Genomic DNA, 27552 nt, shown 5'->3' with positions numbered 1-27552 from the left:
GTCTCGCTCGGACTTACGACCTTCCTTCCGACCACCAACTAGTATTAGCCACACCGACCGATCGACCTCATGAACCGCCGTTCGGCACAGTTCTTTTTTTCCGAGACCAATTTTTGGCCGGGCTACGCTTCCCACCCCACAAGTTCATCTTGCAAGTCTGCAATTACTTCCGCATCCCGCTCGGCCAGATAGTTCCCAACTCCATTAGGCTGCTGAGCGGGGTGATAGTTCTCTTTAAACTGAACGGCATCCCCCTCGACCCTAAGATTTTCCATTACTTTTTTTATCCCAAGCAAGCCGAGTGGGGCACATTTATTTTCCAGTCTAGGATAGGTTTCGTCCTCTTCGATAACATGCCGAGCTCCAACAAACACTGGAAGGAGCATTTTTTCTATATACGTTTTCTCGAGCGGCCAACTTTTCGTACCAAGTGGCAGACGGCGATGCCGGCGCCACCGGAGCTCGGCAAATTTAGAGGCGACGTGGCCTACCTTCATGCAGCCGAACGGTTGGTCGGCCAACGATATCACATCGACAAGCTACTTCTCCCGGGAGTAATGTACATATTCGGCTTGTCCTCTACCCCGGCCGATCTGCCCTGCAGCATGAGTAAGTTCCCTTATCTTCCCATTTATTTTGTTCTAACTGATTTAATTTTTGCTTCTGCAGCTGAAGTCATGTGGCGGGCCAAGGCAACCGAAAAACTCAAGCTGAAAGCCGCTCAGATTGAGGCGGTGAAGAACAAGGAGGTCGCCGAGCGGGGCCTTGCTCCAGCGGATCCGGCCGGCGAAGAAGGTGAGGGGACCCCAACTGTCCCCGAAGCCTTAGACGCCCCTGCTTCTCACGACGAGGCCGTGGGCGACATAGAACCCTCGGTTCAAGCCGAGGTAGAGGGCCGTTCGGCCGATGATGCTCCGCTACTCACACGGAAGCGGCGACGACCGGAATCCGCCTCTACCTCAACTCCACCTGATGAGCCACAGCCCGAGCAGGTTGAACTTGGATTCAGGTTCAAATTAAAAAAAAACTCAACCCGATCCAAATCGATCTGACTCATCCAAATTGATACTTTTACACTTACCTTTCGATAAACCCAAATTATGATTAAATCTACACCACTATTTTATATATTAACCATCTCGATCACTTTGACAAGGACTAATCTAGATTTGGCTCGAGTTAGGATTAAGAATTTTTTTTTTAAGTTGGATATCTAAGTTCGATTAATCCTAAGAGAATCAATCTATCTTACTGATCTTATTTTTGGATCAGTTAAAAAACAAAAAATCTACTATAATGCGCGGTAACTGTCTCGAATTCCCAAATGTTTGGTTGCCGCCTGAGGGCCTAACCACATCATCCCCGGACGGGAAGAATTTACATCAAGCATTCATTAACTTATCGAAATTAAAAGTGGTGAAAACCTAACTTCCGCCTAACTTGTAGATAGATAGACAGCTCAAAAGAAAGCATTTTCCATATAAATCCAGTCCTCCATACGAAATCCTACGGTCCAAATTGCACCTCCACACCTTGATTAATACTTGCAGGTGTCTGCGTGCGAGTACACAGAACACGAGGGAAGCCGAGCAAAGACCAACAGCTGCAGGCTGCAGCCTTCCCCATCGACCTTCTTCGGAAGCCTTCTTCCCCTTCGATTCCGCTTTCCCTTGGCGATTTCCCGGTTCCTTCTGGTGTGCGAGCGTGAATCTGGTCAGAAGCGACCATCTTTATCTTGCTTCGCCCTGTTTATCGATAAAGATCGGATCTTTGTGTGAGAAAAGGGTTTTTTTTTCTTTCTTTTGTTTTTTTTGTGCGAGTACCTTGGGCTTGAGGCTGATAGATTGGTTGCCTGTTCGGATGGAGAAGGAATCGAAGGAGCAGAGAGCTCCTCCGGAGCGCGATTTCCCCTTGCAGTGGGGAAGCTGTAAGCGCCTCCGCTGCGTCAAGGTCAGAGAGGGAGGCTCCCCGGCTAGATCCGATGTGCGGAGGAGGGCTACGTCCCGGATCAACCGACGCATCGTCGCCGGAGGCGACAAGGACTTCCCCACCCCGCGGTTTCGGCACCCTGCTCAACTCCTCTACAGGTTAAAAAAAAGGGGCGACATTCGATATGCAAGAAATAATTTTTCTATGGGTTTGGCGAATAAAAGGAAGCAATATTGATGCCTGGATTCTGCGCAGGAGGTTCGAATCCGTGGGCAGCGAGAACCAGAAATCGAGATCGGTGACATCGTCGCCGGAGAAGGAGGATCGCTGCTACGCGACGAGGGGGTCGCTGATGCCGCACGGATGCGAAGGGGAAAACGGGGCGGGCGGCGGAGGTGTTGCGGATGAGAGAGGCGGCGCCGTGGCGCTGCCCAGGTTCTTTATATCCCTCTCCAACAAGGAGAAGGAAGAAGATTTCATGGCCATGAAAGGGTGCAAGCTGCCACAGAGACCCAAGAAGCGCTCCAAGTACATCCAAAAATGCATACTCGTATTCCTCCTCCCTCTTCACCATCTCCTCCACATGTTTTTTTTTCCCCCTGTTTTCACTTTCATATCAGATGAAATTGAAGCTTCCTTTTTGTCGAATTGGCTGCAGTTAGTGAGTCCAGGAACATGGCTGCCGGATCTTTCTCAGGAGAGATACGAGGTGAGGGAGAAGAAAGGCTTACGAAAGGTACACATTCTCTTCTTCCAAATGCGGATCATATGCTTATTTATTCCTCTCCTTCCGAACTGGCTTTTGTTCTTGAAATGCCACTATTCAGCGAGAGCTCTTATCCTCTGCAGAGAAAAAGAGGATTGAAGGCTATGAGTTTAGAGAGTGATTCGGAATGAATCAAAGAGGTCGAGATGTTCCTTTCTCATTTGTTGTTGTTGTTGTTGTTGTTCTTCTTCTTGGCTGATTTGGTAAATAAGAATTGCTCAGTTAAGTATTGAATATGTGCCCTTCATCCACTTGGTTTGTAATGGAAAGATTTGAGTTTTGGGCAAGCATGTACTTTGGCTTTAGTTTCTGGTTTGTAGATGGAGAGTTTTTTTTGTATCAGCTACTATTTAAACAAGCACTTTAGGCTTTCAGTGGTGGTTGAGGTAGTTTAGGTTGCTTCTAGTCTCATCCTCATACACATGCTATTGTAATGTTAAGCAGCAGTGTGGATGAACTTCTAGTCTTTGTTTAGGCCATACGGAGTTTAGGAAAACTTTTATGCATTTCATAGCAATAGAAAATGAAATTGAAAAAGAAAAAGAAAATAAAAGGAGCAGAGTGATTGTTGATAGGAATTACAGTTAATCAAATTTGTTTAATTCTATTTAGAATTGGGTAAGGAAAAACAAACTTTTCTGAAATTTAAATAAAAGAGGTCCGACGGTCCCACCCCTATCATTCAAAATAGGGATGACAATTTTACCCGAACTCGATGGAGGATTTGACATCCGACCCGAATGGAGGAGGGTATGGAGGGACTATCAATATCCGATACCCGACTCGAATACCCGATTAAATAATATATATACATATATTAAAGAAATTTTCTTTTCTAAAATCAACTTACTATTTTTTGTTGATATTAGTAGGCCTATATAGATGTTTAATCTATTTTTTTTAATTATATATATATATTTTAATAGGATGTTAATTTTAATATGTTTTTGTTGAATGATAATAGCTCAATAGAAAAAAGAAAAATTACACGTATAGAATATATCCGGTCTTTTAATGGATATGGGTATACCCATTGGATATCCTATACCCGATGGATATGGGTACGGAGGATATAGAATCCGACCCGAACCCGACCCATTGCCATCCCTAATTCAAAAGTAGTCTGGAATCATAAATATGGCAGTGATTTGGTTAACTGTCAATGCAATCAATTGTCTGCATCCTATAAATTACTAATTATTTGACGGTTAATCAGAAACTAATTTCTATAATTTGAGAATGGACTGAGAGAAATTAGAGTGAGTATAATTACCTTTTTACTCCAAAATTTCACGGGTTTGTTAAACAAAAAGCAATTTCAAAGGAGGTGCATCTTCGACTGTTTTTTTTTAACCAAGAATATCTCAGATTAAGACTAAAAACAAAACGTTGAATATCTTAGATTGGTGAACACATGAAAATTGAAAAACAATTGCAATTTATTCATAACTATTGTTTAATCACACACTCCTATCTCAAATCTAATCCCCCGTCCAAAGCATTCCTATTCTCTAGTTCTCTTTTCTAAGCGCGCTCACACAAACTTCATCAAACTAAAAAAAAAACGAATGACTTCTACCATAAGGAAATATGTAGGCGACCTACTAAGCTGGCTTAGCCAAGCCTAAACCTCAATCGTCTCAAGCCATGTTGGGGTGAGTCATGCTTAGTATAACACAACCTACGAAATAGCAGAACAATTCGAGTATGGGACCTATCTTGGCCATTGACACCCAATGAGCATGCAACTTCATGAAAACATGTGGTTACATGTCATAGCCTCTCAAAAAGTTGTTTTAGATAGTGTGAGGTTTCGACGTTCCCAGGCCTTTTAGAGCTAGACACAACCTGAGAAGAAGCAAGCTGATCCGAGCTTGAGTTCCTAGACCATTGACACGACTGCAAAAAAATGCTTAACTGAGCAGTTCATGAAAACATTGTACTGGTTAAATGCGGCATGAAATTTCCCATTGTGCTTTACAGACCATGTTTGTCAAACATTCAGTTTGAAATCACATATAAATAGTGCTACCAAGACAAAACTAAGTTGTAAATCAATATACTAATTAAAACTTAAAAGACCTTGATCCAGAATACAACTCTTTAACCCTATCATATACAGCAGAATCATCAGAAACATAAAGTTTAATATAACCTTGTATAGTTCAACTCTGTGCACTCTGCATTACTATATCCTTTAATAATTTAGATACGCAATTAAAAACCATCTCTGAGCTACAATTACTATCATCCTACAATAAAATTTTCTACTCCAAATATATCAGTTGGCAACCATAATATCGCCAATTACACATGACTTCTGCTAAAAGTTTATCTGGGACAAAAAAAACAAAACAGAGAATTTTGATTTTGTGCCACCAAGTTTGCATAGTATACTTAAGCTGGAGTTAGTAATTGTGTTTCTTAAGATAGAAAAGAAATCCAGGTTTGTGTTTTCAGAGAAAATGCTTATAATGGAATATAAGCAGTTGAAATTTACTAAACTAAAAGGACAGGTTGCAACTTTTAGGCAGAACTGACTCTAAGAATGAGAGCTTCATAACTAAACGTGTATTCGTAGCTACACTACAACATAGATAATACATTATCTCTAAAGTCCCCACCGAAGAGAAGACAACAGAAGCACACTCAATGGTTGATGAAAATTTTAAATAGCAGCGTGTCCATTAACACACCTCAATTAATGCATATTCATTGAAACAAAGTAATGCAAATAAGGAACGAAGGCAAAATTTGAATTTCAAATTATGATGCAGATTAATTAATAGTATGACTTAAATTTCTAATTATAAATTACAAGTTTGAGTTGTTCAAAATAATCATTATATTTTGGCTACTAACTCAACACACGACTCCCTCTAGGCACCCACGTCAAGAAAATTAAAACTCCACGAATAACATGCTACTTGAAGACAGACAAATTATGAGATCTAAAAACAATCAAATTATTTTCAAGAAAATAATCCAGAGACCTAGATAAAGATGACACCTTAGTTTTGATGGTGATTCAGATCCACACATTTCAAGTTTGGGTAGTCACAATGAAGATTATTTTCATCAATATAACACAACTACAATTAATGAACATGATTTGTCAACAATAAACTCATAAGAGTTGCTATGAAATTTTAACAATATTCAAGGCCGCAATTATATGACAGGAATAGAACATCACACGTTGACCTAAGATGCATGATAAGAACATTACCACATCACACAATGACCTAAGATGAAACAAAAATTGATAGAAAAGTAAATTCCAGCATATTTTAAAAGATGGCCGTTTTAAAAATTTGTAATTCCAAAACAATCTTTTGCAAAAAAACCAAATTTAAAGATGACAGCTAAGGAAGTTGAACATTAAAATTCTTGATGATAATTTAGAAACAAATCAATTAATACTCCCATTGACTTGTATACTTTTCTAAATATTGACAATTTAAAAGCTCATCATCCTACAAAGTTGATTTCCTTGTCACTGTAATGATATTTCTGAGATGAGAAAAACACATGTTGCTACTCAGAACAAAGTTGTACAGAGTAATAATTATTATAAAATATATAAAGATATGGTAAATTCTCGTGTTGCATTCATGAATTCAATTTTTTTCATGACATCTACTCTATAAGCATCCATATCCAATTTTTTTGGCTATATTATGACAAAATTAATTATAATACTTTGTTCATTTGACTTGCCAACTTATTTAAAGATTAGTTTAATATTCATATTAGAGGATATACTAATATGTTGGAAGGAATTTGAGTTTGTATCTTTGTATGTCAATTTGAAGGGGAGGCTTGGTGCAACGGTAAAGTTGTTGCGGATTTGAGTCTCGAAAATAGCCTCTTGCAAAGCGACCCTTCCCCGGGACCCGCATTGGCGGGAGCTTCGTGCACCAGTTGCCCTTTTATCTTTGTATGTCAATTTTGTTATAGGTAATGCTTCGTTCTCAATATTGTCATTTTCATGCCCTGTGATTGCTATGAAGACATGGACATTTTTGCCCCACAATAAGCTAAAGTGTTTTTTTATTCATTGGAAGGAGCAAAAGAATGTGACATTAAAATTCACAAGGAAGAATAAGGTAGAACAATTCCTTCCATATTGAAAGGGGCAACTAGAGGAGAAAAATATAGAACTTGTAGAGAAAAGTAGCTCACAAAATTAGTCTCTATGCTCGGAAACAAGGATCGAAGAAAATATGTTGAAATTTTGCCTAGAGTCAAGTTATCCTCATTTGGGGAGAATGATGCTAACAACAAATTCATGAATAGGATAGTTCAGATTTGATCCTCAAAACGATGTTACAGTCCAACATGGTTGCACATGAACAATGTCCTACCCGAATATTGTTGTCCAATATTTCAATTGAATTTACTCTTTTCTCTGGACCTTAAAGAAATTTTTTGAATATGGCAATTTAACAAATGCAGTTATTGTACAGCAGAATCATCAGTGAATAAAACAAATGCCAGCTAGTGATCAGACAAGTAGGCTAATGCTATTTTGTTCAGGAATAGAAAAGAAAACAAAATAAATATATTCAATAAATACTATGAGAAATGGCAACAGGAATCATGCATTTAAAACAGAAATGCCAGTCAGCAATTTATCTATCCATACTGGTGAAAGGAATCAAGCAGGCAATACAGAGTGAACGGGGAAGTTCAAAAATCAGTTGCTAAGAAATCTTTGGTCTAACATCTACGTTAATCAAAAATACTTTTAATGGTATAGCCGACATTTTTGTCTTTTTTCTTGCTAACAACATTTGGTCCTTTTTCTCTTTCAATAGTAGACCAGATGCTGAAACTCTATGTTTTTCCTCCTTTTGACATTCTCTACCCTTTTCTCTCACCCAATCTCAAATGAAAAACCTTAAAAACTCTTCTACTTCTGCCAAATATATATTCCCATAGTATCTTCAATTTGAGAAAAATGTTAAGATTACAAAACAGATTATCATTATAAATACCTGGCACTATTTCATTTGATAATGTATATGCTGTTCACTTTTCTAATCAACTCGAGTAGAATTTTGCTCTTATTAACTTAAATTAATAACTCAACAGAGACGAAAAGAAGACCAGCACATTTTTGCAAATGACTGAAATAGAAAAAACTCACTAAGGAAGAGCAGAAGAAATAAATAACAGAGAAGAAAATAAGACCAGCACCTTTTTGCAAATAACTGAAATAAAAAAAAAAATCATTAAAGAAGAGCAGAAGGCCAACACTTCAACAGCTAAAGCAGTTACAAAAAACCACCTATAATCTTAAATAGGAGCATGAGGGTGTGATTAATGGGGCACTATACATAGGCATCAAAATATTTAGAGAAAAATATTCCTTTAATTCAAAAATTATGAGATAGTCAAGTGAGCTAGAAACTGTGACAGCATAAAACTTTGACCATTTCTGAAAAATCTAGCCACCTATTATTAATCACATTTCAGTACTGTGGGATTAAACAAATTGTAACTCTACATGACAATGTAACACTAAAGATTTATTAACAAAATACTCCAAATTCTAGGTTAACCACTAAAAAAATATACAATGTCTTTTCACATATTCTTAAGATGCATTTACACCTTATACAGATTATCTATCAACCTGCAAATGGTTAACCACAAAAGGAAAATTATAAACAAAGATAAAGAGACAAATGTTCTATTTTGAGGCAAGATGAACTTTCCAAGGTGGTTGTAGAGCGGATAACAAGAAGCAACCTTTTTTCCATTTTCAAGTAAACAACTTTATATAATTTAGGCATTAATACGTATGGAATGCTTATTGATCAGTTCATTGCAACGTATAAATAGGCAAGTTAGAGAATAAAAAAAATAGCTGGTAACAAAACACCGATAACTTTTCAAGAATGTTGGTAACTGAAAACTAAACCAACATCTTCAAAACAAACCAAATAGTAGGTTTTGCTAGAATTAGGAGGTTAAAAAGCACAATGTATTTACCATGGCATTAAGTTTGCTTCCTAAGTGCCCATGGAGTATATTAGCAAGGGTTTAACTAACTTCGAATGTAGATCGATCAATTTCTTCCCCTTACATCTCAACAACTATTAAATAGTTAGATCCAGGTATAAAGATGTTTTGATCTACAAGATCAAATACAGATTGCTTGGGTGCCCCATCAGTATTCGAGACACTATCTTCAAGATAAAGTTCAACAATCTACCCAACTCATACTAAGAATTCTATTTTCCACCCCGGTACACAACTTCCGGTTTCCCAATAAAATGTGCGTTTCAATTTTATCTTAGAAATGAACTGAGTGCAGTATGCAAACTAAATATAATATAACGATGAGAATAACTTGACAGAGTGATGAGCTAAGCAAAAATTCAATCGAACTACTACAATGTCCAGCATCTAACTGGGAAATTAACTCACCAACACAACAAGACCACCCAATCATTATGACTGATAGACATAAACAATAATAAGAAACATTTTGAAGTAGCTACCCTCTAGCAATGCTGTCAATAGAGGGGATTAATTACTGTGCACAGGGAGAGAATCCCTCACTCGGAATGGGATTCGTAGCCACCGCCAGCTGAATCGTATTCGGAGGAGGAGGAGGAGGAAGAGGAGGAGGAGGAGAGGGTATAGCGGAAGGCGAAGCGGCGGCGGCGGAGGTGGGGCCGCGGGTCTTCGGGAAAGAATGGGGGAAAGCATAGGAAGGAGAAGATGCAGATGGCGAGGCGGCGGAGGTGGCGCAGCGGGAGGCAGCAGATGAGCTCGAGAGCCTCGTCGCTGCTCAGCCGCTCGGGGTTGCAGGCGACGTACTGGCAGGCCTCCGCCGACAGCCGCGCCACCGCCCCGACCCACCCCGCGTGGAACACCATCGCCCTAATCACCCGACGGAAGATGAGTACCGTAGAGAAGAAGGAAGACGACGAGTTTTTAAACGGCGACAAGTCAATCAGGCGGTGGGGTCCATGAGGCTGTCGACTCGGGCGATGACACGGCGAATTTCGATACATTGCCTCCAATGATTAGGGTCGAGACGTGCATCCAACGGCGGGGATTTGAAACACGAATCCCGAGGAAACGCAATGGTTTACATTAATTGACCGATTTCAAGTGTCACATTTGCTGATTTGATAATTAATTATTAGCGGCATTTTTGTTCTTCAATCAATCTAATTGTGGAATATTTGTAAAGAGGACAAAAATCTCTTTTGACACGTTTATCATTTTTCTTATAATAAATCAAGATAACAATGTTACGATAGGGCACGACAAGGTTTCCTGTCTACCAAATAATTCGAGGGAAATTGACTGGGTCGATTGTTATACGGCATAAGTTGACAAAAAGATGAAAACTCTTTGTAGGACGTGACAGGCAGGGAGTCGTCGAATTCAAGTTAGCCTTTGATCACTTTTGTCTTGGTTAAAAAAAGACAATGTAGATAGGAAATATCTACTTTCTCTTGAAAGTATTATTTGTTTTTCCTTTGTCCCTTTGTGAAATGAATTGACCTTTATTGATTGGAATCAACAACGGTGGGCGGACAACTCCTGCTATAACTCAAAGGCACTCTGCGCAGACTGTTCAGCATTACATTGAAGGCATGTAACCATGATCCTACCATTTAGGCATCTCCAGTGGCAGAAAGAAGCAATCCCAGAACAGAACAGAAAACAGCATCTGCAGTATCTCAGATCCCCTACCTACCACTACATTGCAGTTATATCCTTCTCCCTCCAGAGCTGAAGAATCCTCTCTCTCACTGGAAAAATAATAAGAGGCCGAGAGCCAAAGCCAAAGGCCACAGGCAGTCAAGCACTGAAGACAAAGAACATAGGGACCTGGCATTCATTGGATTCCATGGTTTATTTATATGGTCTCATGATGGTAACGCTTGTCAATGGTTTCTTTAAACACGCAAACCTTCCGAATTACCTTTTGTCTCTATCATACGGCAAAAGAGAGTCCACAGTTGTTGCCACAAGCACATCCATTGGCGGTCATCAATCTGTTCTTTTGACGACATTTAAAACGGCGAGTGTCAATTTGTGGTGGCATACTCGAATCCAGTTGATCTTTTGAGAAAAAGTTCCTTGCGGGATTTGTTTACGTGCCAGTGTTCCATCACATCTTTTGTATTGACATATAAGACAGGCAAGGCACCAAGCTGAGGCACGTACCGCTAGCGCCTCGAATTTGAGTGGCGAAGGCACGCACGGGATTCTTCCTCTGATTGATTACGGTTGGCTGGTGGAAATCCATAGAGCATCATCGCTGCAGAGTTGTGGACTGAAGACAGAAGACTAGACAACTTCCTCAGCTTTGGAGTGGGCAAGGTTTCTCTGTCAAAGATGGCGAAGGAGCTGCTTGAGAAAATGCCGCAACGGCTGAAAAGAGCATGAACTAAAGGAAGAATAAAATGAGCCAGCAAGGAAATGATCATGTCAGCAATATAGCACTAAAACATGGCTTATAAAGTTGGAACAATGCCACCGCAATGACCACTAATACTATCCGAGCTAGGGATATGATATTTCCGTTGACCGTTTATATATATTCCACTCTGTCCTATAACATAGATGATGTTAGTGTCGAATTAGAGAAGGGGTCTTCGGCGTTGGTACTTCGACACTCAAATCAGTTACCGACGATAATATAAAAAGTAGAGCAATAACAAGAATAAACAGTGCAACACGAATAGTATGTATTGCGTACCTTCGTTGATACTTGGACCCCCCTTATATAGAGTTACTGTAGCGCATGTGCACACTCCCCAAGACGAGCACACTTCCCAAAATTTTCGCTGAAAAGACTTGTTAGTAAAGTGTTCTTTACATAATACTTTAATAGGTCGAACATATCTTTGATTTGACAGTGAAAGCTTCTATCACACGATCTTTTGGTCGGCGATGCCCGATGTCAACGGCACTAACTTCCAAAAAGATGTCGAGGGATAGCACAGCGAGGTAGTTGCTAGGCCGAGCGAGATATCCGCTCGACCGGTACTTCGTTGTTCCTGTGCATCGCTCGCTCGGCCGGTACTTCGCTGTTTCTGTGTCGCATCCACTCGACAGGAACTCCACTGTGCCAATATCGAGTTCTGCTCCTTGGCCGAGCGGGGTAGCTGCTCGGCCCGGCTTCTGCATATCGTCTCTTCCTCTGTCCGACATTCAATATTCCATTGAGCGTCGGTCATTTGACACCTTCCCGTGTCAAAGGCGTGATTGGACCGGAACCTTCTCCTCCCGGTCGCGACATGATCGCTCGATTGACCGATGATATTTAAGCGTTGATCGTCTTGACTTTCACTTCCACCGTGATAATTATCCTCGTAAAATGGATCCCTCTTTATCACTGGCACTGCATCAGCCACCGTTCTCATCAGGCATATGAACAAGTTTTGATCCTTATACTCTAGTTCGATCGAAGTGATCATGCACATGTCTAATCACTTATTCTACAGGAGAGAATCAAGAATCATTGTTGAGACAGACTAGATAGATTAACCACATGATGCGACATCATTGAATAGGTACGTACTCTGAGGCACAAACCTACATAAACAAAAAAGTCTCGTCTCTTAACAAGAAAGTCTCGTCTCTGACAAAAGTTTGGATGCAAACTAATTTGCAAATTAACTAAAATGACAGTACAATGGCAAGTTAAAGAGCACAAGCTAATTTACAAATCTGCTTACGATCATGTTTTGATTGAATGTGAGTCTTTTCCAGGCAGCTCTCTCTGCCCGCACTTCTCAGCGGTCTAATAGAGAAGAAATTTCCTTCAACAGCCTCCGTCCATTTCTCGCCGGACGTGCATCGACGGTCTCTAAATGAAAACAAGTACAAATTCGGCGTACCATTGGTGCAAACGTGGAGTCTCTATCCCAGCAGACGAGTACAAATTCAGCCCGTTTCTCTTCCCTGACCATCCCCAATTCAGCCCCAAACCTTAAGATTTTTATGGGAAGTGAACTGCTCTCCCATCTTCCGGAAAGTGAGACGGAGAAAGGGACTTTAGAGAAAGACATTAACAACACGCGGAGCTGAGGAAGTAGTTTAAGCGATTGCTTTGGCCATTCAAGGTAATTTTCCTGTTCATCTAATTTTGGCTTTGATTTGGTTAGTGTATTGAGTATGCAATTTGATATACTATTTTGCTACATTTATTATAATTGAGAGGACATTTTTGGTAGCTTCGAACTGATTTATCTTGATTATTCAGTTTTCATAATTTGATTTATGAACATACCGAATTGTTGTAAGAGAAACTTAAATTTTTGTACCCTCTTGGTTGGAAAATGAATTATGTTTGGAATTTAGGACTGTAATATATTGATGAAATGGTAGGTTGGAACCGGAGTGCAAATGAGTAATCTTGTGCCTATTAAACTTTACTATTTTATACTAACTGTCTCAGTTTTGCATGCAATTTGCCATTTTGTAATTTTTTTTTGAATTAAGTAATGAAAATATGATTATTAAATTGCTACTTTATGACATCATTTAATAACATCAGCATCAACAATACAAAATTTAAAATTGTAACATATAAGGACTATGAACGAAAATTTTTGATGTTAGTCTCTAAATCGATCAAGAATTCAAGAAGACTCTATTATGTATGGATGTATGCATCATGGTTGATTAAAGTTGATGATAACTGATACTGTATTAGATAAAGACAATAGTGATATATGTTTTAGAGGTGAGCAATAATAGATAGAGTTATGGTTAGGAAGTGAACACATTTTTCTGATGGATATAATTTAGGAAATTGCTATGAACTTGATTCTTTTGGCTGCATATCAGATTGATTTGTTATTTCATGAGTAATGTTGATGTTGTAATGCGATGAGATAAATACTTGTAATTTTGGATGTAAAAATGGTTTGATATTTCATCAGGTTAATTAGTATTGAGTACTGTTGTGTTATAATGTGATGGGATAAATACCCATGAGAAGCTGGAAGCATAATTAATATGGCATATGGCCATTATGTTGTAATGGGATTTTTTTTTTAATGTTTTCAAACTTACTTAATTCGTTTAGTAATTTAATAATTTACTCAACCTTCATAATAGGTACTTATAATTCACCATTCTTGTAATGAAAAATCTAGATGATACAAAGAGCTTCCACAAATCATGAAGAGTCACCATGCTTGAAAATAAAAATACTTACTGAACTACACTATACTTTGAAGTTTGAATGAGGAAAAGAGAAGGCAACTGCAAACAAAATTAGTAACAAGCTATTACATCACTTAACCAAGTCCAATAACACTACAAAGATGGTCTACTATACATATGCTCACAACACAAATTCAAACACAAATATGGTCTTTTGGAAACTCCCTACGGTATAGGAGAAGCATTCTTTTGAAATCTGGCAGAAGAAGGCATTCATTGTAGTATTCTAGTAAACTTTGGTTTCAATCTTTTGCTTGGCATCTCCTACCATGATCTGATAACAAACAGTTAGTTCACAAACCAGCATAACTATTATTCAATTGAACAACTTCAGAAAAAATAGAACATTGGAGATGCATTTATACAACCCACAACAACCACATAATCAAAATGCCACAATTTTGGCAAATTTTAGATCAATGGAGTGAGAACATTATATTGATGTTTTTCTCCGTCACAAATATAATCGTATAGATATTAGTGATACTTTAATACCCACGCTTAATATCTTTGTGCCATCAGTCCATAATATAATTCATAAGAACCTTAATTACCTTCTTGTTTATCAACATAGATATCATATGCATACATAAAATTCCCCGAAACTCAACTAAATGGCCTAGACACTTCACTTGCGTGGCAATCTAATTCAGTGTAATGTACCTTAATTAAAGGAAACTTCACATAGAAGTTCTCTATTTTTTATCCAACATAGTTTCAACTACTTCAAATATTAAAGTTGTCCCTCTTGCTTCACCAATGAGATATTGCAGAATATCAACCCTCTTATTTTATCTTGGAACAACTTAAATAAGTTGTTAGTATAGACATTTTAAAATTGTCTTTCAATGGGATAACCAATTATTATTGGTATGATAGAATTAAAAAAATCAAAATCCAAACTTTTTTCTTTCTCCATCTTCTTGTTTAAAGCATTATCATACTGCTCAACAAATTGCTTTAAGGATGTTTTAGAATGGACGTGGTTATCAAAAAATGCATTCATACTTTCACTTCTTTGAGATATGGACATACTTGCCAAAAGTTATCTTTGACATATACAAGTATCCATCTATTTCGTTCTTTATGCAAAATTTCAACCAATCATTGTTCTCTAAATTAAACTCCTTAATCATTTTCTTCCAATTTTCATCACATTCATCAACTGTAAGCAAGTTATAAATAATATTTTTCAATTGTTTATTTATCATTTTATAATGAGCATTACCACCTAATTTGCTAGAAGTTTTTGCATGATATGCCTAAGACATAAACGATGATGAGAATTTGGAAATACCTATATGCAATTGCAATTGTCATGGTTCAACATTGATATGTGATTATAGCCTTTGGAGTGCGACCGAGCATACATGTCAACTAAAATTTGAATAACCATATAAATGTTTCTAAATCATTGCTTGATAATTGTTGGCGCAAGTAGGGCCGACAAGAAGGGGGTGAATTGCCTATCAATAAAAAACAACACTCTTCCCGTTCTTTCAACTCTAATTAAAAGCAACAATAATAGAAAATTAAATTAACAACTAAAAAGATGAGACATAAGATTTACTTGGTTACAACATAAGTGGTTGTTAATCCAAGGACAATGAAAAAACTCTAAAAGATCTCCTTCGGTGAAGGCGGAGAAACCTCTTACACTTGTTAATTGCTCAGACAATTGCTAGGAAACGAATATAGAAGTTGATGTCTATTTCCTAGTTCCAGGGGTCTTTTTATAGCCCTTAGAAAAGCTTATCTGTAGTTAGAAGGCGCCTTCAATACGGTGGAAGGTGCCTCCAACGAGGGAAAAAGGGATAAGACTTATCTCTTTCCAACGACAGAATTGCCCAGTCGAAGGTGCCTTCAAAGGGCTTGAAGGCACCTTCCATGAAGGATTGAAAGCGCCTTCCATGAAAGGTTGAAGGCGCCTCCAATTGCTTGAAGGAACCTCCTAGCAGAAGGCTCCAATAGCTGTCGAGCTCCAAGCTTCTTCTCTTGCTCCTCTCTCTTGAGTGATTTAGGTCAACCGGAATAGGGCTCACCCGAAGCTATTTTTCAGTCTTCTCCTTGAGCAGACTTCCACTCTAGCTTCTCGTCCCTTGGAACGTCACGCACGTCCTTCTCGTCCACCGGTGTACTCTTCCACAGCGTCTCGTCTTTCGGATGCACCGAGCCTGTCGACTCCCTTACCATGTCATCCTTCTCGCTAGCTATGTCTTCCGCTCGACTTCCTATGTTCCTAAGCTCCTGCACACTTAGACACAATGATCAAATACTAACAGGACCTAACCTGACTTGGTTTGATCACATCAAAACTACCACAGGGTTCCAACAATCTCCCCCTTTTTGATGTGATCAAACCCAAGTTAAGTTAGGGTAAACCACAAAAAGAAATAGTTTTAATTTTTGCAAAAAAAAAATTCAAAGCAAAAATTTACATGAAAAATTTTTAATTTTCTAAGTAAAAACGTTACAAGTACCCTCCCCCTAGACTTGTTTTTCCCCTTTTGATCACATTAAAAAATGGGGTTCATTAACATGTCTAAGGAAAAAAATTTCAGAAAATAATTGCTAACTGTTAAAATTTTTTTTCTAACTATATATATATATATAAAAGTGATGAAATAATAAAAAATTTCTAAATAATTTCTGATAGAATATTTCACAAACATTGAAAGCATTAGTTAATTTAAATGCTTAACAGTTAGTCCATTAAACCTTCATTTTATTAATTCACTTCTAGGCTATGGCGAAACACTAGACTTTCTTAGTTATTAGAACAACAACTACTTTCTAGCCAAAGTCTCTTAACGAAATTAAACATTTAATTTTCTCTCTGAAAGCTTAAAAGAAAATTCAATCCAAATACGATTTTGGAACCCAATATAGGTTCCTTCCTACTGGGTTAATTAAAAATTTGAGAGGTATGCAACTTCTGAGGATTTTTCTAAGTTGACCCCTGTGAAATCGCAAATACCAATTTAGCCTACTGATAGGTTTGAATGATTATAGGTATTTGTGCATGCAGAATTTTGTTTGTATAATTCTATTTTTTCTTTTAATATTTCATTTTCTAACTTTAAACTATCAAATAATTCTAATGCGCATGCCTTGGCTAATTGTCTTTTCAACTCAGTATTTTCATTTTCTAATTTGCATAAATTTTTAGAAAGTATTTTGATAAATTGGAAGGATTGTTCGGGTGAGAGAGCACGTACCTCACTTACCTCATGAACTGATGCTCCCCTTTCATCAGAACTTTCCTTTGATGATCTTCTCCCTTCATCGATGCTCATTTCTGAGCTACTTTCGTCTTCTTCTTGGTGGTCAGCTAGTAGAGCTAGTTCGGCGAAAGCTTCAATCTCGAACTCGGAGGACAACGATTCATTCTATGCGGCATTCAAATTCTTGTGCTTTGGTCCGTTGCCCTTGTCATTCTCCTTCTTCTTTAGTTTGGGGTAGTTATCCTTAATGTGCCCTTCTTCGTTGCAGTTGTAACATCGGACCTTTCTTTTATTCCGATAATCCCTTTTCGTCTATGACTTAAATTTATTAGATCGAATAAATTTATTAAATTTTCTTACCAATAGTGCTGCTTCATTTTCATTGATGGATGTTTCAGAGTCTTAATCCGGTTCGCCCTTTTGGTTGGCTTTTAGTGCTATGTTGTGGGTTGTCTTTTCTCCTTTGTTTCGTAAGTCTTCATATCTTGATTCGCGAAGTTCAAAAGTGGAAAAAAGACTTTCTAATGAACTAACTTTGAGGTCTTTAGATATATAAAATGAATCGACTATAGATGTCCACTCGGGTGTCCTAGGAATTACGTTTGAAGCACACCTTAATGAATCTCGATTCGTTATCTTTTCTTCGAGATTCATGAGTCTGGTGATGATTTCTTTGATCCTCGAGTGCAGATGTGCTACTGTTTCGCTTTCTTCCATCCGGAGGTTTGTCAGTTGGTTCCGGAGCAGGTCCCATCTCGCGAACCTTGCTTCGGACGTTCCTTCGTGTAGCTCTAGGAACTTCTCCCAAAGTTCCTTTGCTGATTCGTAATCTCCGATCTGATTTACTTTCTGGGGTGGAAGTACGCTAAGTAGACGGAACTCGACTCGTCCATTTGCTACAAAATTTGCTTGCTCCTTCTTGGTCCATTAGTACTCCTTTTTTTCATTTCCTTGGGGTCTTTGGGAGCTACAAAATCATATTTAATTATTAATAAAATTTCAAAATCAGTTTTGAAAAATACCTCCATGCGTTTCTTCAATGACGCAAATTCTCCCTCGAACTTCGGTGGTAAGATTGTCAGTCCAGCTATCGTTTTGGTGCTTCAGTCGACGGTTAGTCCTTCTGAGACGGTTGAGCTCTGATACCACTTGTTGGCGCAGGTAGGGCCAGTAAGAGGGGGTGAATTACCTATCAACAAAAAATAAAACCTTGCTCGTTCTTTCAACTCTAATTAAAAGCAACAATAATAATAGAAAATTAAATTAACAACTAAAAAGATGAGGTACAAGATTTACTTGGTTACAACCTAGGTGGTTGTTAATCCAAGGACAATGAAAAAGCTCTAAAAGATCTCCTTCGGTGAAGGCGGAGAAGCCTCTTACACTCGTTAATTGCTCAGACAGTTGCTAGGAAACGAATACAGGAGTTGATATCTATTTCTTAGGTCCAGGGGTCTTTTTATAGTCCCTGGAAAAACTTATCTGTAGTTGGAAGGCGCCTTCAATACGGTGGAAGGCGCCTCCAACGAGGGAAAAAGGGATAAGACTTTATCTCTTTCCAATGGCAGAATTGCCCGGTCGAAGGCGCCTTCAAAGGGCTTGAAGGTGCCTTCCATGAAGGATTGAAGGCGCTTCCATGAAAGGTTGAAGGCGCCTCTAATTGCTTGAAGGCGCCTCCCAACAGAAGGCTCCAACAGCTGCCGAGCTCCAAGCTTCTTCTCTTGCTCCTCTCTCTTGAGTGATTTAGGCCAACCGGAATAGGGCTTACCCAAATCCATATTTCAGTCTTCTCCTCGAATAGAATTCCGCTCCGGCTTCTCGTCCCTCGGAACATCGCGCACGTCCTTCTCGTCCACCGGTGGACTCTTCCGCAGCGTCTCATCCTTCGGATGCACCGAGCCCGTCAGCTCTCTTCCCGTGACATCCGTCTCACTAGCTGCGTTTTATGCTCTCCTTCTTGTGTTCCTAAGTTCCTGCATACTTAGACATAAGGATCAAATACTAATAGGACCTAACTTGACTTGGTTTAATCACATCAAAACTACCACGAGATTCCAATAATAATAATTTACATCCAAGCAAAATTGATTGACTATGATGATTCACTCCTATAAATAGAGCAAATGACATGTTATAACTATTAGTCAAATAGGTTGTATTAAAAGTAGTGACATCAGAAAAGTAATCATATGAAGCCCTACATTTTACATCTACCCAAAATATATTTTTTATTCGAGATTATTCTTAGATATCAAGCACATAAAAAAAATTGAGTTTTGACTTTGCATACTACAAAAATAATTACTTAAGGCTTCAACATCTCCATCTCCTAACCTCAATCTTCTAACTTCTGAAATATAATTTCTACACTCTTTCATCAAATGACGAGTTCTCATAGCCTCTAGCTTCTACTATAAATGATTGAAAACTTTTACTCAAAGTTATTCCAGCTTGATCATTTAATTCGAGTTTTCTCTTTGTCAATGAATCCAATACTTGATTACATCTAAAATGTCATGATTTTCTAGGACTCAAGATATGATTATGTTCAAGGTAGATACTAGTTATCACAAAGAATTGATCATTTTGAATAACAACATTAATCTTAGCTTTGCAATTTATTTACTTAAGAATTAGTCTTATCACTTTTGGTACATCCAATAAAGAAATATTTTTATTTTCCATCATCTCTATTTTTTCCACCTAATATGGAAATATCAAAGACAACATTTTAAACATATGATTTATAAAAAATACGCACTTCCCCTTCAAATGAAAAAGTCATTGCGATCTCAGGAATCTTGTTTCCAATAAAACTAGATGAAACTTTATTCACATACTCATTTTCATTATTGTCCTCATTTGAATCAGTTTTACCTTGTTCCATGACACTTTCTTCACTTAGATTTTAGTATTGTTATATATCATTTCTGTTCATCATATTTTATATCAATTAAAAAAGAAAATTTAAACACATGATACTAAGTCACGGGATAAAGAAAACAGACCAAAAATGCGATACTAAATGCGAATCAATCGATGCCATTCATTGAAGAACCGTAACTCCCAAATAATATCAAAAAACAAAATCACAAAAACACATTGAATGTGATGCTATTTCAACTTCTCATAAATTCATTCTTCTCATTCTTGTCCTGGAAATTCATTCATGACTTTAGGACGAGAGAACAGAATATGAATCATTTTAACAACCCAAGAATGAATGAACTTCCTCAGCAAAATAATTACTAAGTAAAAACATAGCAAAAAACTAAAACGCCCGACAAAGGAGAGGAGCGGCGGAAAAAATTCATTTATGACTACAAGAGACTCCACGTTTGTGCCAATGATATAATTTGTACTTGTTTTCGTTTTGAGACCGTCGATGTACGTCCGGCGGAGAAATGGACGGAGGCTGTTGAAGGAAATTTCTTCTCTGTTAGGTCGCTGAGAAGCTCAGGCAGAGAGAGCTGCCTGGAAATTTCGCCGCTTGTAGGCTGAGGAAGTTCGCGGACGAAGCTTCGCTGCTCCGTGGGAAAAATTCCAAACGAGAAACGAGCTGTGGAAAGAGCAAAGGCAAGGGAACAAAGAAGAAAAGGACCCACATTCTCACTAGTAAGCCCATAAAGATTCAAAATCCATAACGAAAAAGATAGAATAGAATGAGAAAGCAAGAAGAGCCATAAGGACCCACATTCTATCACCAGCAAAGGAGCTACAAGCAAAGGGATGATATTGATTTAATTATCTCAGTTCTGTTAATGAGTTAAGATTAAACAAAAGAACCAGTTGATTCTAGTGGTTAGCATTTGACCACATCATACAAAATCATATCTTTTGTACAGTTATTGCCTTCCCTAAACTGTTGGGTTGCTTCCCTAACCCACTTGTCAAAATGCTGAAGGCTATGAATCAACTCCGGTTCAGCTTGCTTCTCCAAATTTTAACCGCTTGAAATTTTCTCCCCAGTGCATAGATTTGGATAGAAGGTGAATGTTGATTCTTATTGTTCCATTCCAGAAGCAGCAAGAAGCTCAGATGCAATCAATGTGCCCGAGCATCATCATTCATCCTTCCAACATACTTTGTTTGGCACAGTATTACCTCTTCTCAGGTTGCCAGCAGCTATGCAAATTGTCAGTTGCTGTAGAAGAAATCATAATAAATAAGACACATATTCCTTGTTTCCAACTTATAAAAGAATCCAATGAGACATTACATTTACCAGCGGTAGGCTTCTGCTCAGCTGTGGGTTTCACAGAAAATGGTGGCAGAGACATATATGAGAACGTAGCAGAAATTGGAGATATAGAGGCTGAGGCAGACGGAGCTGCTACAGCTAGCTGAGCAGCATTAAAAAAGCTATTTGGTGGCAAACCCTTCAAATTTTTAGCTGCAGCAAGAGAGTTCACTGCCATGGTGGCTTTTGTTGGATCCGATGCGGTTGGAACACCAGCCAATGTAAGTGCTGATGTGGCACAAAGGGAAAGCATACCGGAAGCAGATGGACCTGAGTTGTGTTGCTGCTGTTGTTGAGTTTGTCTTGATTGTTCATATGGCCTCTTCTGATAATATTGAGCTGCAGAAGCATTGGATTGAGCACATTGAACTTGCTGCAAATTAGGATTAGAAAAGAAGAGCTGAGCCTCAGAAGATTGTTGTTTTGGTAGATGAGGCTGTTGCTGTTTAGTGGTCGAGCTGGGGGCAGGAAATTTCTGAGCATGATGCCCTAGAATGGATGCCATGTTTGGGTTACTCGTGTTTGACTTTGAGCTAGGGCTTGATGTTGATTGTTTTACATTCGTTTGTTGACTAAGCAAAATTGCAGAAGCTTGAGGGCTAGGTTTTAAGTGTGCAGATGCTCTAGGGCTGCCACCAGAGCTCTTTGAGATTGAATTCGAGGGTGATCCAACAGCCACTGTGGCAGAAGATGAAGATGGACTGCCACAAGCCCCAGAAAGGTGTTGACCTCCCTGCTTATTTCCATTAATGCCAAACGATATCTGAGTTTGGTGACCTTGGGAGGGAAGAGACTGTTGGGATGCTCTGCCTTGCAGTTGGAGGAAGTTGTTCTTAACCACGGGGGAAGGTGCTGCTCCACCAGGATCTACACCTCTTCCAGCAGACGACTTGCCCTGAGGCCAATGGATCGGATTGCCACCTTGTATAAGAGCTTGAGGAAACCCAGTTAGAGCATGTGGGTTCTTAGAAATTGTAGAACCTGCAGGCAGACTATCATGGTGGACCCCAACATTGTTGCCTGAGTTTGAGGGCTTCGAGCGAGAGGATGCAAGATGGTGCTGCATCTGCAGATGTTGCTGCTGGTGCTTTGGAAGATGAATTAGATGTTGCTGTTGATGGGAATTACCAGCAATGGTTGTAGCTGTGAGAGAAGTACTAGCTGGCATGATGCCTGCAGAATGGTCAGACAATCTACTTGCTGGAGGTTGAATGGGCTTATGTGGTTGGGAAGACACATCAACTGAAAGAGAGGATTGCTGAATACCCTTGCTAGCCACTACAGTCTTTCCATCCGCTTCATTTATATTTGTATTCCTCAACTCCATAGCTAGAGACTTCCCATCTTCAGATACATGGTTGATCTTCTTCTGCTCAGTAGCTTGAGCTGCAACAGCTGCTGCCATCTGGTAGTAACCATGCCTAAAAGTTTCAGGAAGGCTTTGCAAAATGGCATGATTTTCTGCCATGGAGAAGTCAAGATCTGGTGGTGCATTTACAACGCCACCAAACGATGCAAACGGTACTGTAAAAGCTTGAGGTAACAATTCTACCTTCATGTTCTGCTTCTGTTGTGCCTGCTGATAGATCGGCTGATTATTCCCATGACTCCCAGCATTGCCCATTTGAACAGAAGCTGCAGTAGAAATACAGGCAAAGTACTCAAAATGAATTAATATGGAAATTCTTCAACATAAGTCTCTTCTGAGATTGGGAAATTGTACCATCTGCAAGGTGGAGATTTGCATCCACACCCTTGATGCACTCTTTAGGACGAGCTTGCTGGGGCAGGAGATCTTGCATCTGAGTAGTAGCTGGGAACCCATTAGTGCTTTGCTGTGAATGCTTGTGTGTGGGCACGCTCAAAGTGCTTGGATTCTGGTTGCTTTGTTGAACATGAGGCGATGATTCTGCTTGTTGCTGTTGATGTAGCCGTAGTTGTGAGTGAAGCAAGTGAGAAGGATAAAAAAAGGGCATTGGTTGAGCATTATTATTTCCTCTAAATGGAGCCCCTGTATATTGGGAAGGAATAGGAAATGGATATCCATTGTTTTGCAGAAAAGCCACGTACTGAGCATCATTTGTAGGCATATTTGCAAAACTCAGGTTCATCGGAGTTGCTGATCCACCAGCTCCATTGCTACCCACAGACGAACTGATAGCAACAGATGTCCGCACCTCTGCACCAGAGCTAGTAGTTGATTTTGCTGACCCAGCTCTACCAGCACCAGCTGCCACAGCAGCAGGCTGTAGTAGCTGTGGTTGGTTTATGGGGAATATGAATGCAGGACCATGCTAAATAGATGGTAAAATCAATCAGCAACAGATTAATTATTTCTTTTATCAATTCAAACAAGGACAGGCAAAGAGAATCCTTACTGGAATATTACTCGCAGATCCAGACTGAGGCATTTGTTGGAGAATAAGCTGCTTTCTCTGGGCAGTTTCGGAGATTGTATTATTGGCTTGCAAGATCTTCTCCTGTGATGCATTTTTACCTGTGTATGATGGAACTACTACTGGTGCCCCTTTAGTGTCTTGCAATGTGTCTGCATTCGTGCTAAGGAAACCTCCCTGCATTTGATTTCCAGGAAGAGAACTGTCCAAAGATAGAACCACATTATGATTATAAGGCTTAGCTGCATAGAATGGTGTAACTCCAGTTCCAGTAGTCCAGAAACAATTCATCCTTGCAAATTTCTGGTAGTTGGATATCATCTTTGCTATAAAGCAATGTGTAGCACAACGGTTCGGACGAGGATGAGATTGTAGAAATGCAGGTGGCTGCAACACAAATTATGGGAAGCAGAATGTGAGACTACTGCAGTGAATTATTTGGAAAGTGAATGTGCGAGCATAGAGAGAGAGAGAGAGGGAACCTGCAGGGAACAGGATGAATCTGCAGTTCCATTTATCGGAGCCGCGATCTGCAAAGGTGGAACTTGACCCATGTATCTGAGGGTGACAAAAATGAATAATCAAAATTCAAAACCGATCCAAATAGTTCCAAATACAGGATTAATTGCTCACCCGTAAGGAGGAATCGCCCCTGGCCAAGGTCCAACTGTCAATGGCATATGGAGCAAGGATGCTGATCCTAAAAGGACAAAAACATAAACAAATGAAAAAAAAAAAAAAAACTCAAGTGAGATAACCAAGTGACAAAAGATGAAAGAAGAATTATTTTTCACTGTTGGGAAAAAAAAAAAATCCACACCAGATTTCCCCTGTTTAGGCTCTGCTTTAGGATCTTTAGCTTTCTGCTTAGATCCAACATTCTCTTTCTTAGGCTTCTCCAGATCAAGTTGAAGCTCCGGGATTTGCCTGATGACTGCTTGCTTCTTCAAACCAGTATCTTTCTCGCCTGACTTCTCAATCTGATGCTCAACTTTCATCACTGCAACCACTGCAGGCTTTTCCTCTGCCTTATCCTTGCTCAATTCAGGTGCCTGATAATGGTAGCAGTGAGTTGGAACATGTCAAAATAATTTTTACCAGCTTGTGGTCATTTTTTTTTGGCAAAACCTCCTACCATCTCAATATCCAGGCCCTGCAGCTTATGGTCCGAGTCAAGGACATTAAAGTCATTCCCCTCTGGAGATAGCTTTCCAGGAAGAACCTGCAATAAAAACACATCTTTTTCAAATAAATTGCCCATGACGAAATCTTGTAAAGACATTCAAGGAAGCAACGCTGACTCACCATGAGATCGAACTTAAACTTTTCCTCCTTGATTCTCTGGGGCGGGCTGTAACATTGTCAATGGTTTGAGAATTAAGCATGATTTACTAGTAAACTTTAACAACCTCCAGAACTTACATCTTTTTAGCGGTAGTTTCACACAGGCTGACGTCCACGTCTACTCTTGGTGACAGAACGAGTTCTTCCCTATTTTCCACCCTATCTCCTTTATTGGACCCTCCTGTCGAGGGAAGCAGATCTTGAATCTTGCTCTTCTCAGCCTTTGCCGATTCCTGCTGTTGCCCGTCGAAGAGCCCATCCTGAGAGACCGAAATATCAACAGGCGCACCTCCAGTTTTCACGGTAGGAGTTGCACTGTTGCTTCCTGATCTTGGCGATAAACCTTCCGGATTCTCATATTCCACTTTGGGAGCAGGTGCAGATAAACTTGATATATTATGTAAAACCACTGGACTCGTGGGGCTTTCTTCGCCAAACTTCACGGGTCTTGGTCTTTTTTGCTTTGGAGCTGAGAGGGAACAACAATTAGAGAAGAAAGTTTCGTGTTTTTTTGTTTTTGGAAAATCACGGGTGGAAGTAAATTTGGATGACAAAACCCACCAATCGTGGGCAACGAGGCTGAATTAAAACATGAAATGGACGAAGGAAGTGCAGATGCATATGCTGCCGGAGACGGAGACAGGGAACTAGGTGATGAAACTCTCGATTTAGCTTCAGTGCCTGCTCCACCATCTATATCCCTAGAATCCATTTTGTGGCCATCTTCCTTTGCAAGAGTGTCGAATTGCCTTGTCATTCCAAACAAAACCTCCGCGATCTCAATCTCGATTTCATCTTGGCACAAAGATGCCGATTTGGAGAACTGTGGCCAGTGTTTCGCTTCGTTCGTCGGCTTCTGATACCATGTTTACAACAACAAAACATAAGGGAAAAAAAATGTAAATCATTTAAAGCTACCTAAGAACAGATGAAAGAAAAATTATCAGAATTCCACCAACCATCTTTTTTCGAATGGAACCGTTGGAAGAAGATGGAGAAAGTTGGGCGGTGGAAGCAGGACTTAGCCTCGAAGGCGATCCGGAAGCCTGGCGAGTGATATGCTCACCGCCGCCAGCGCCAGCGCCAGCACCACCTCCTCCTGTAACTGGAGGTTCATGCGCCCTTTTCGTAGATGCTGGAAAACCAGGAGAAAAGAACGATGTGAAGGGGGAAAGGTGGAAAATACCAGGGATTTTTCCCAGAGACTTTCTAAATTTATCGCTACATGCAACTCTCAGTTCCCTACCTGAACGAGCTTTTCTTGGTACCGGAACGCCAATCATCTCGTCTGCCTTCCACTTCACCGCCTTTGGCAGAAAGCTCTTCCGGGGCAGCTGTTGGAACTGGTGGTTTTCTTGCGGCGAGGAAGCCGCCGCAGAAATTGGCATAGGAGGAGAAGACGGCGGCAACCGCGCGGGAACCGACACGTCTTCTTCATCTTCATTCTCGTCATCCTGATCCATACTCTCCTCAGAGCTCTCGTCGCCTTCATCTCTATTGCTTCCATGAAGCAACCTCTCCCCTCTTCTCCTCCTGCTCCGGCTGGATCTGTCCCGATCTCGATCTTTCTTGGTCCCTCGATCCCGCAGCCTCGTAGATGTCTCACTAATCTCCATCCTCCCATCCTCTTCTGCCCATCCAAAGGAAAAGTTAAAATCCGAGTAAAACAAAAGAAAAAAATAAGGAGACAAAAAACAATATTGGAAACCGAACCCGGCGAGTCTCTGAAGCTGCTGCTGCTGCTGTTCCTCTGCCTCTTCCTTGACGACCCTCCGCCACTTCCGTTTGTCGCCGCCGCCGCCATGGTACCTTTCCTCGCTTCACGATGCCTCTCCATCCGTCGTTGTCATCCAATCAGGTCACCAGGTCATCCCCATCCTCCTGTGCTCCACCCGGCCAGTTATCTCCGCCCTCCGGCCGCTGTTCTTTCCCGCCCAAAAGGCTCCAGATCCAGGTCCCCTTCAGCTCCGATGTGACCGGAATCCTCACCCGAACTCAGAAAAAAAAAGGAATATTCCGGGCAGATCTCCTTCCCTCCACCCTATCTCCTCCTTTCTCTTCCCTATTCTCGCCACTCCCTCTATCTTATGGTGGTCTGCTACCGTCGCCTCCTCCAGCTGCCCCCCATCCGCTTCGCCTCCTCTTTTGTCACTTGCTGAGGCGCCTTCCGACGGCCACGATCGCCTCACGCTCCCTCATCCCTCCGCGCTCATCCCTCCGGCCCCACCATCCCCATCCAACGGCCCCGACTCGTCAGTGCCACCGTGGCGTTTCCGCACGCAGTCAGATCGATAAAATTCGCCATCGCGAAGGGCCACCCGACTGCCACGTGTCCTCCGCACGGCCAGTCGCATAGTTCCTTCCCTGCGACGCTACGCTCCGCTCATCGGCCCGTCCCCGTCGCCCACGAGACCCACGTGTCGCACAGTTTATGCAGTTGGA

At 40.2% G+C, this 27552-nt stretch overlaps 3 protein-coding genes and 1 long non-coding RNA gene across 7 annotated transcripts; 1 reads left to right on the top strand and 3 right to left on the bottom strand.

Annotated features, from left to right (window-relative positions):
* Positions 1-1453: 1453 nt before the first annotated feature.
* On the bottom strand, positions 1454-1965 carry LOC122055636. Its single transcript, XR_006132908.1, has 2 exons — positions 1824-1965; positions 1454-1745 (listed from the first exon to the last, which is right to left on the bottom strand). It is a non-coding gene; the product is annotated as an uncharacterized LOC122055636 (long non-coding RNA).
* Positions 1861-3069, top strand: LOC122055635. 2 transcript variants are annotated; one of them, XM_042617167.1, is made up of 4 exons: positions 1861-2087; positions 2185-2479; positions 2588-2665; positions 2779-3069. In XM_042617167.1, exons 1-4 carry the CDS (start codon positions 1861-1863, stop codon positions 2824-2826), a joined length of 648 nt encoding a protein of 215 aa, XP_042473101.1. In that variant the 3' UTR covers positions 2827-3069. The 2 variants fall into 2 exon arrangements, with proteins under 2 accessions (XP_042473101.1, XP_042473102.1); XM_042617168.1 differs by lacking the exon at positions 2779-3069 and having other exon boundaries at positions 2185-2457.
* Positions 3070-9011: 5942 nt separating this feature from the next.
* Positions 9012-9640, bottom strand: LOC122055634. The gene has a single exon (XM_042617166.1). The coding sequence runs from the start codon at positions 9586-9588 to the stop codon at positions 9265-9267; it is 324 nt and encodes a 107-aa protein (XP_042473100.1). The 5' UTR covers positions 9589-9640; the 3' UTR covers positions 9012-9264.
* An 11206-nt stretch (positions 9641-20846) lies between these two features.
* Positions 20847-27241, bottom strand: LOC122055633 (protein TIME FOR COFFEE-like). Of its 3 annotated transcripts, XM_042617164.1 has the most exons (15): positions 26824-27241; positions 26357-26740; positions 26070-26245; positions 25672-25966; positions 25189-25579; positions 25072-25117; positions 24902-24988; positions 24587-24818; positions 24400-24466; positions 24249-24324; positions 23749-24153; positions 23094-23664; positions 22923-23005; positions 21350-22775; positions 20847-21274 (listed from the first exon to the last, which is right to left on the bottom strand). In XM_042617164.1, the coding sequence occupies exons 1-15, from the start codon at positions 26945-26947 to the stop codon at positions 21231-21233; spliced, it is 4407 nt and encodes a 1468-aa protein (XP_042473098.1). In that variant the 5' UTR covers positions 26948-27241; the 3' UTR covers positions 20847-21230. The 3 variants fall into 3 exon arrangements, with proteins under 3 accessions (XP_042473098.1, XP_042473096.1, XP_042473097.1); XM_042617162.1 differs by having other exon boundaries at positions 21350-23005; XM_042617163.1 differs by having other exon boundaries at positions 21356-23005.
* Between the last annotated feature and the right edge of the window lie 311 nt (positions 27242-27552).

The sequence above is a fragment of the Zingiber officinale genome, chromosome 3B (genome assembly GCF_018446385.1).
Source record: "Zingiber officinale cultivar Zhangliang chromosome 3B, Zo_v1.1, whole genome shotgun sequence".
NCBI classification, from domain to species: Eukaryota; Viridiplantae; Streptophyta; class Magnoliopsida; order Zingiberales; family Zingiberaceae; genus Zingiber; species Zingiber officinale.
This window is presented reverse-complemented; position numbering and strand designations above follow the sequence as displayed.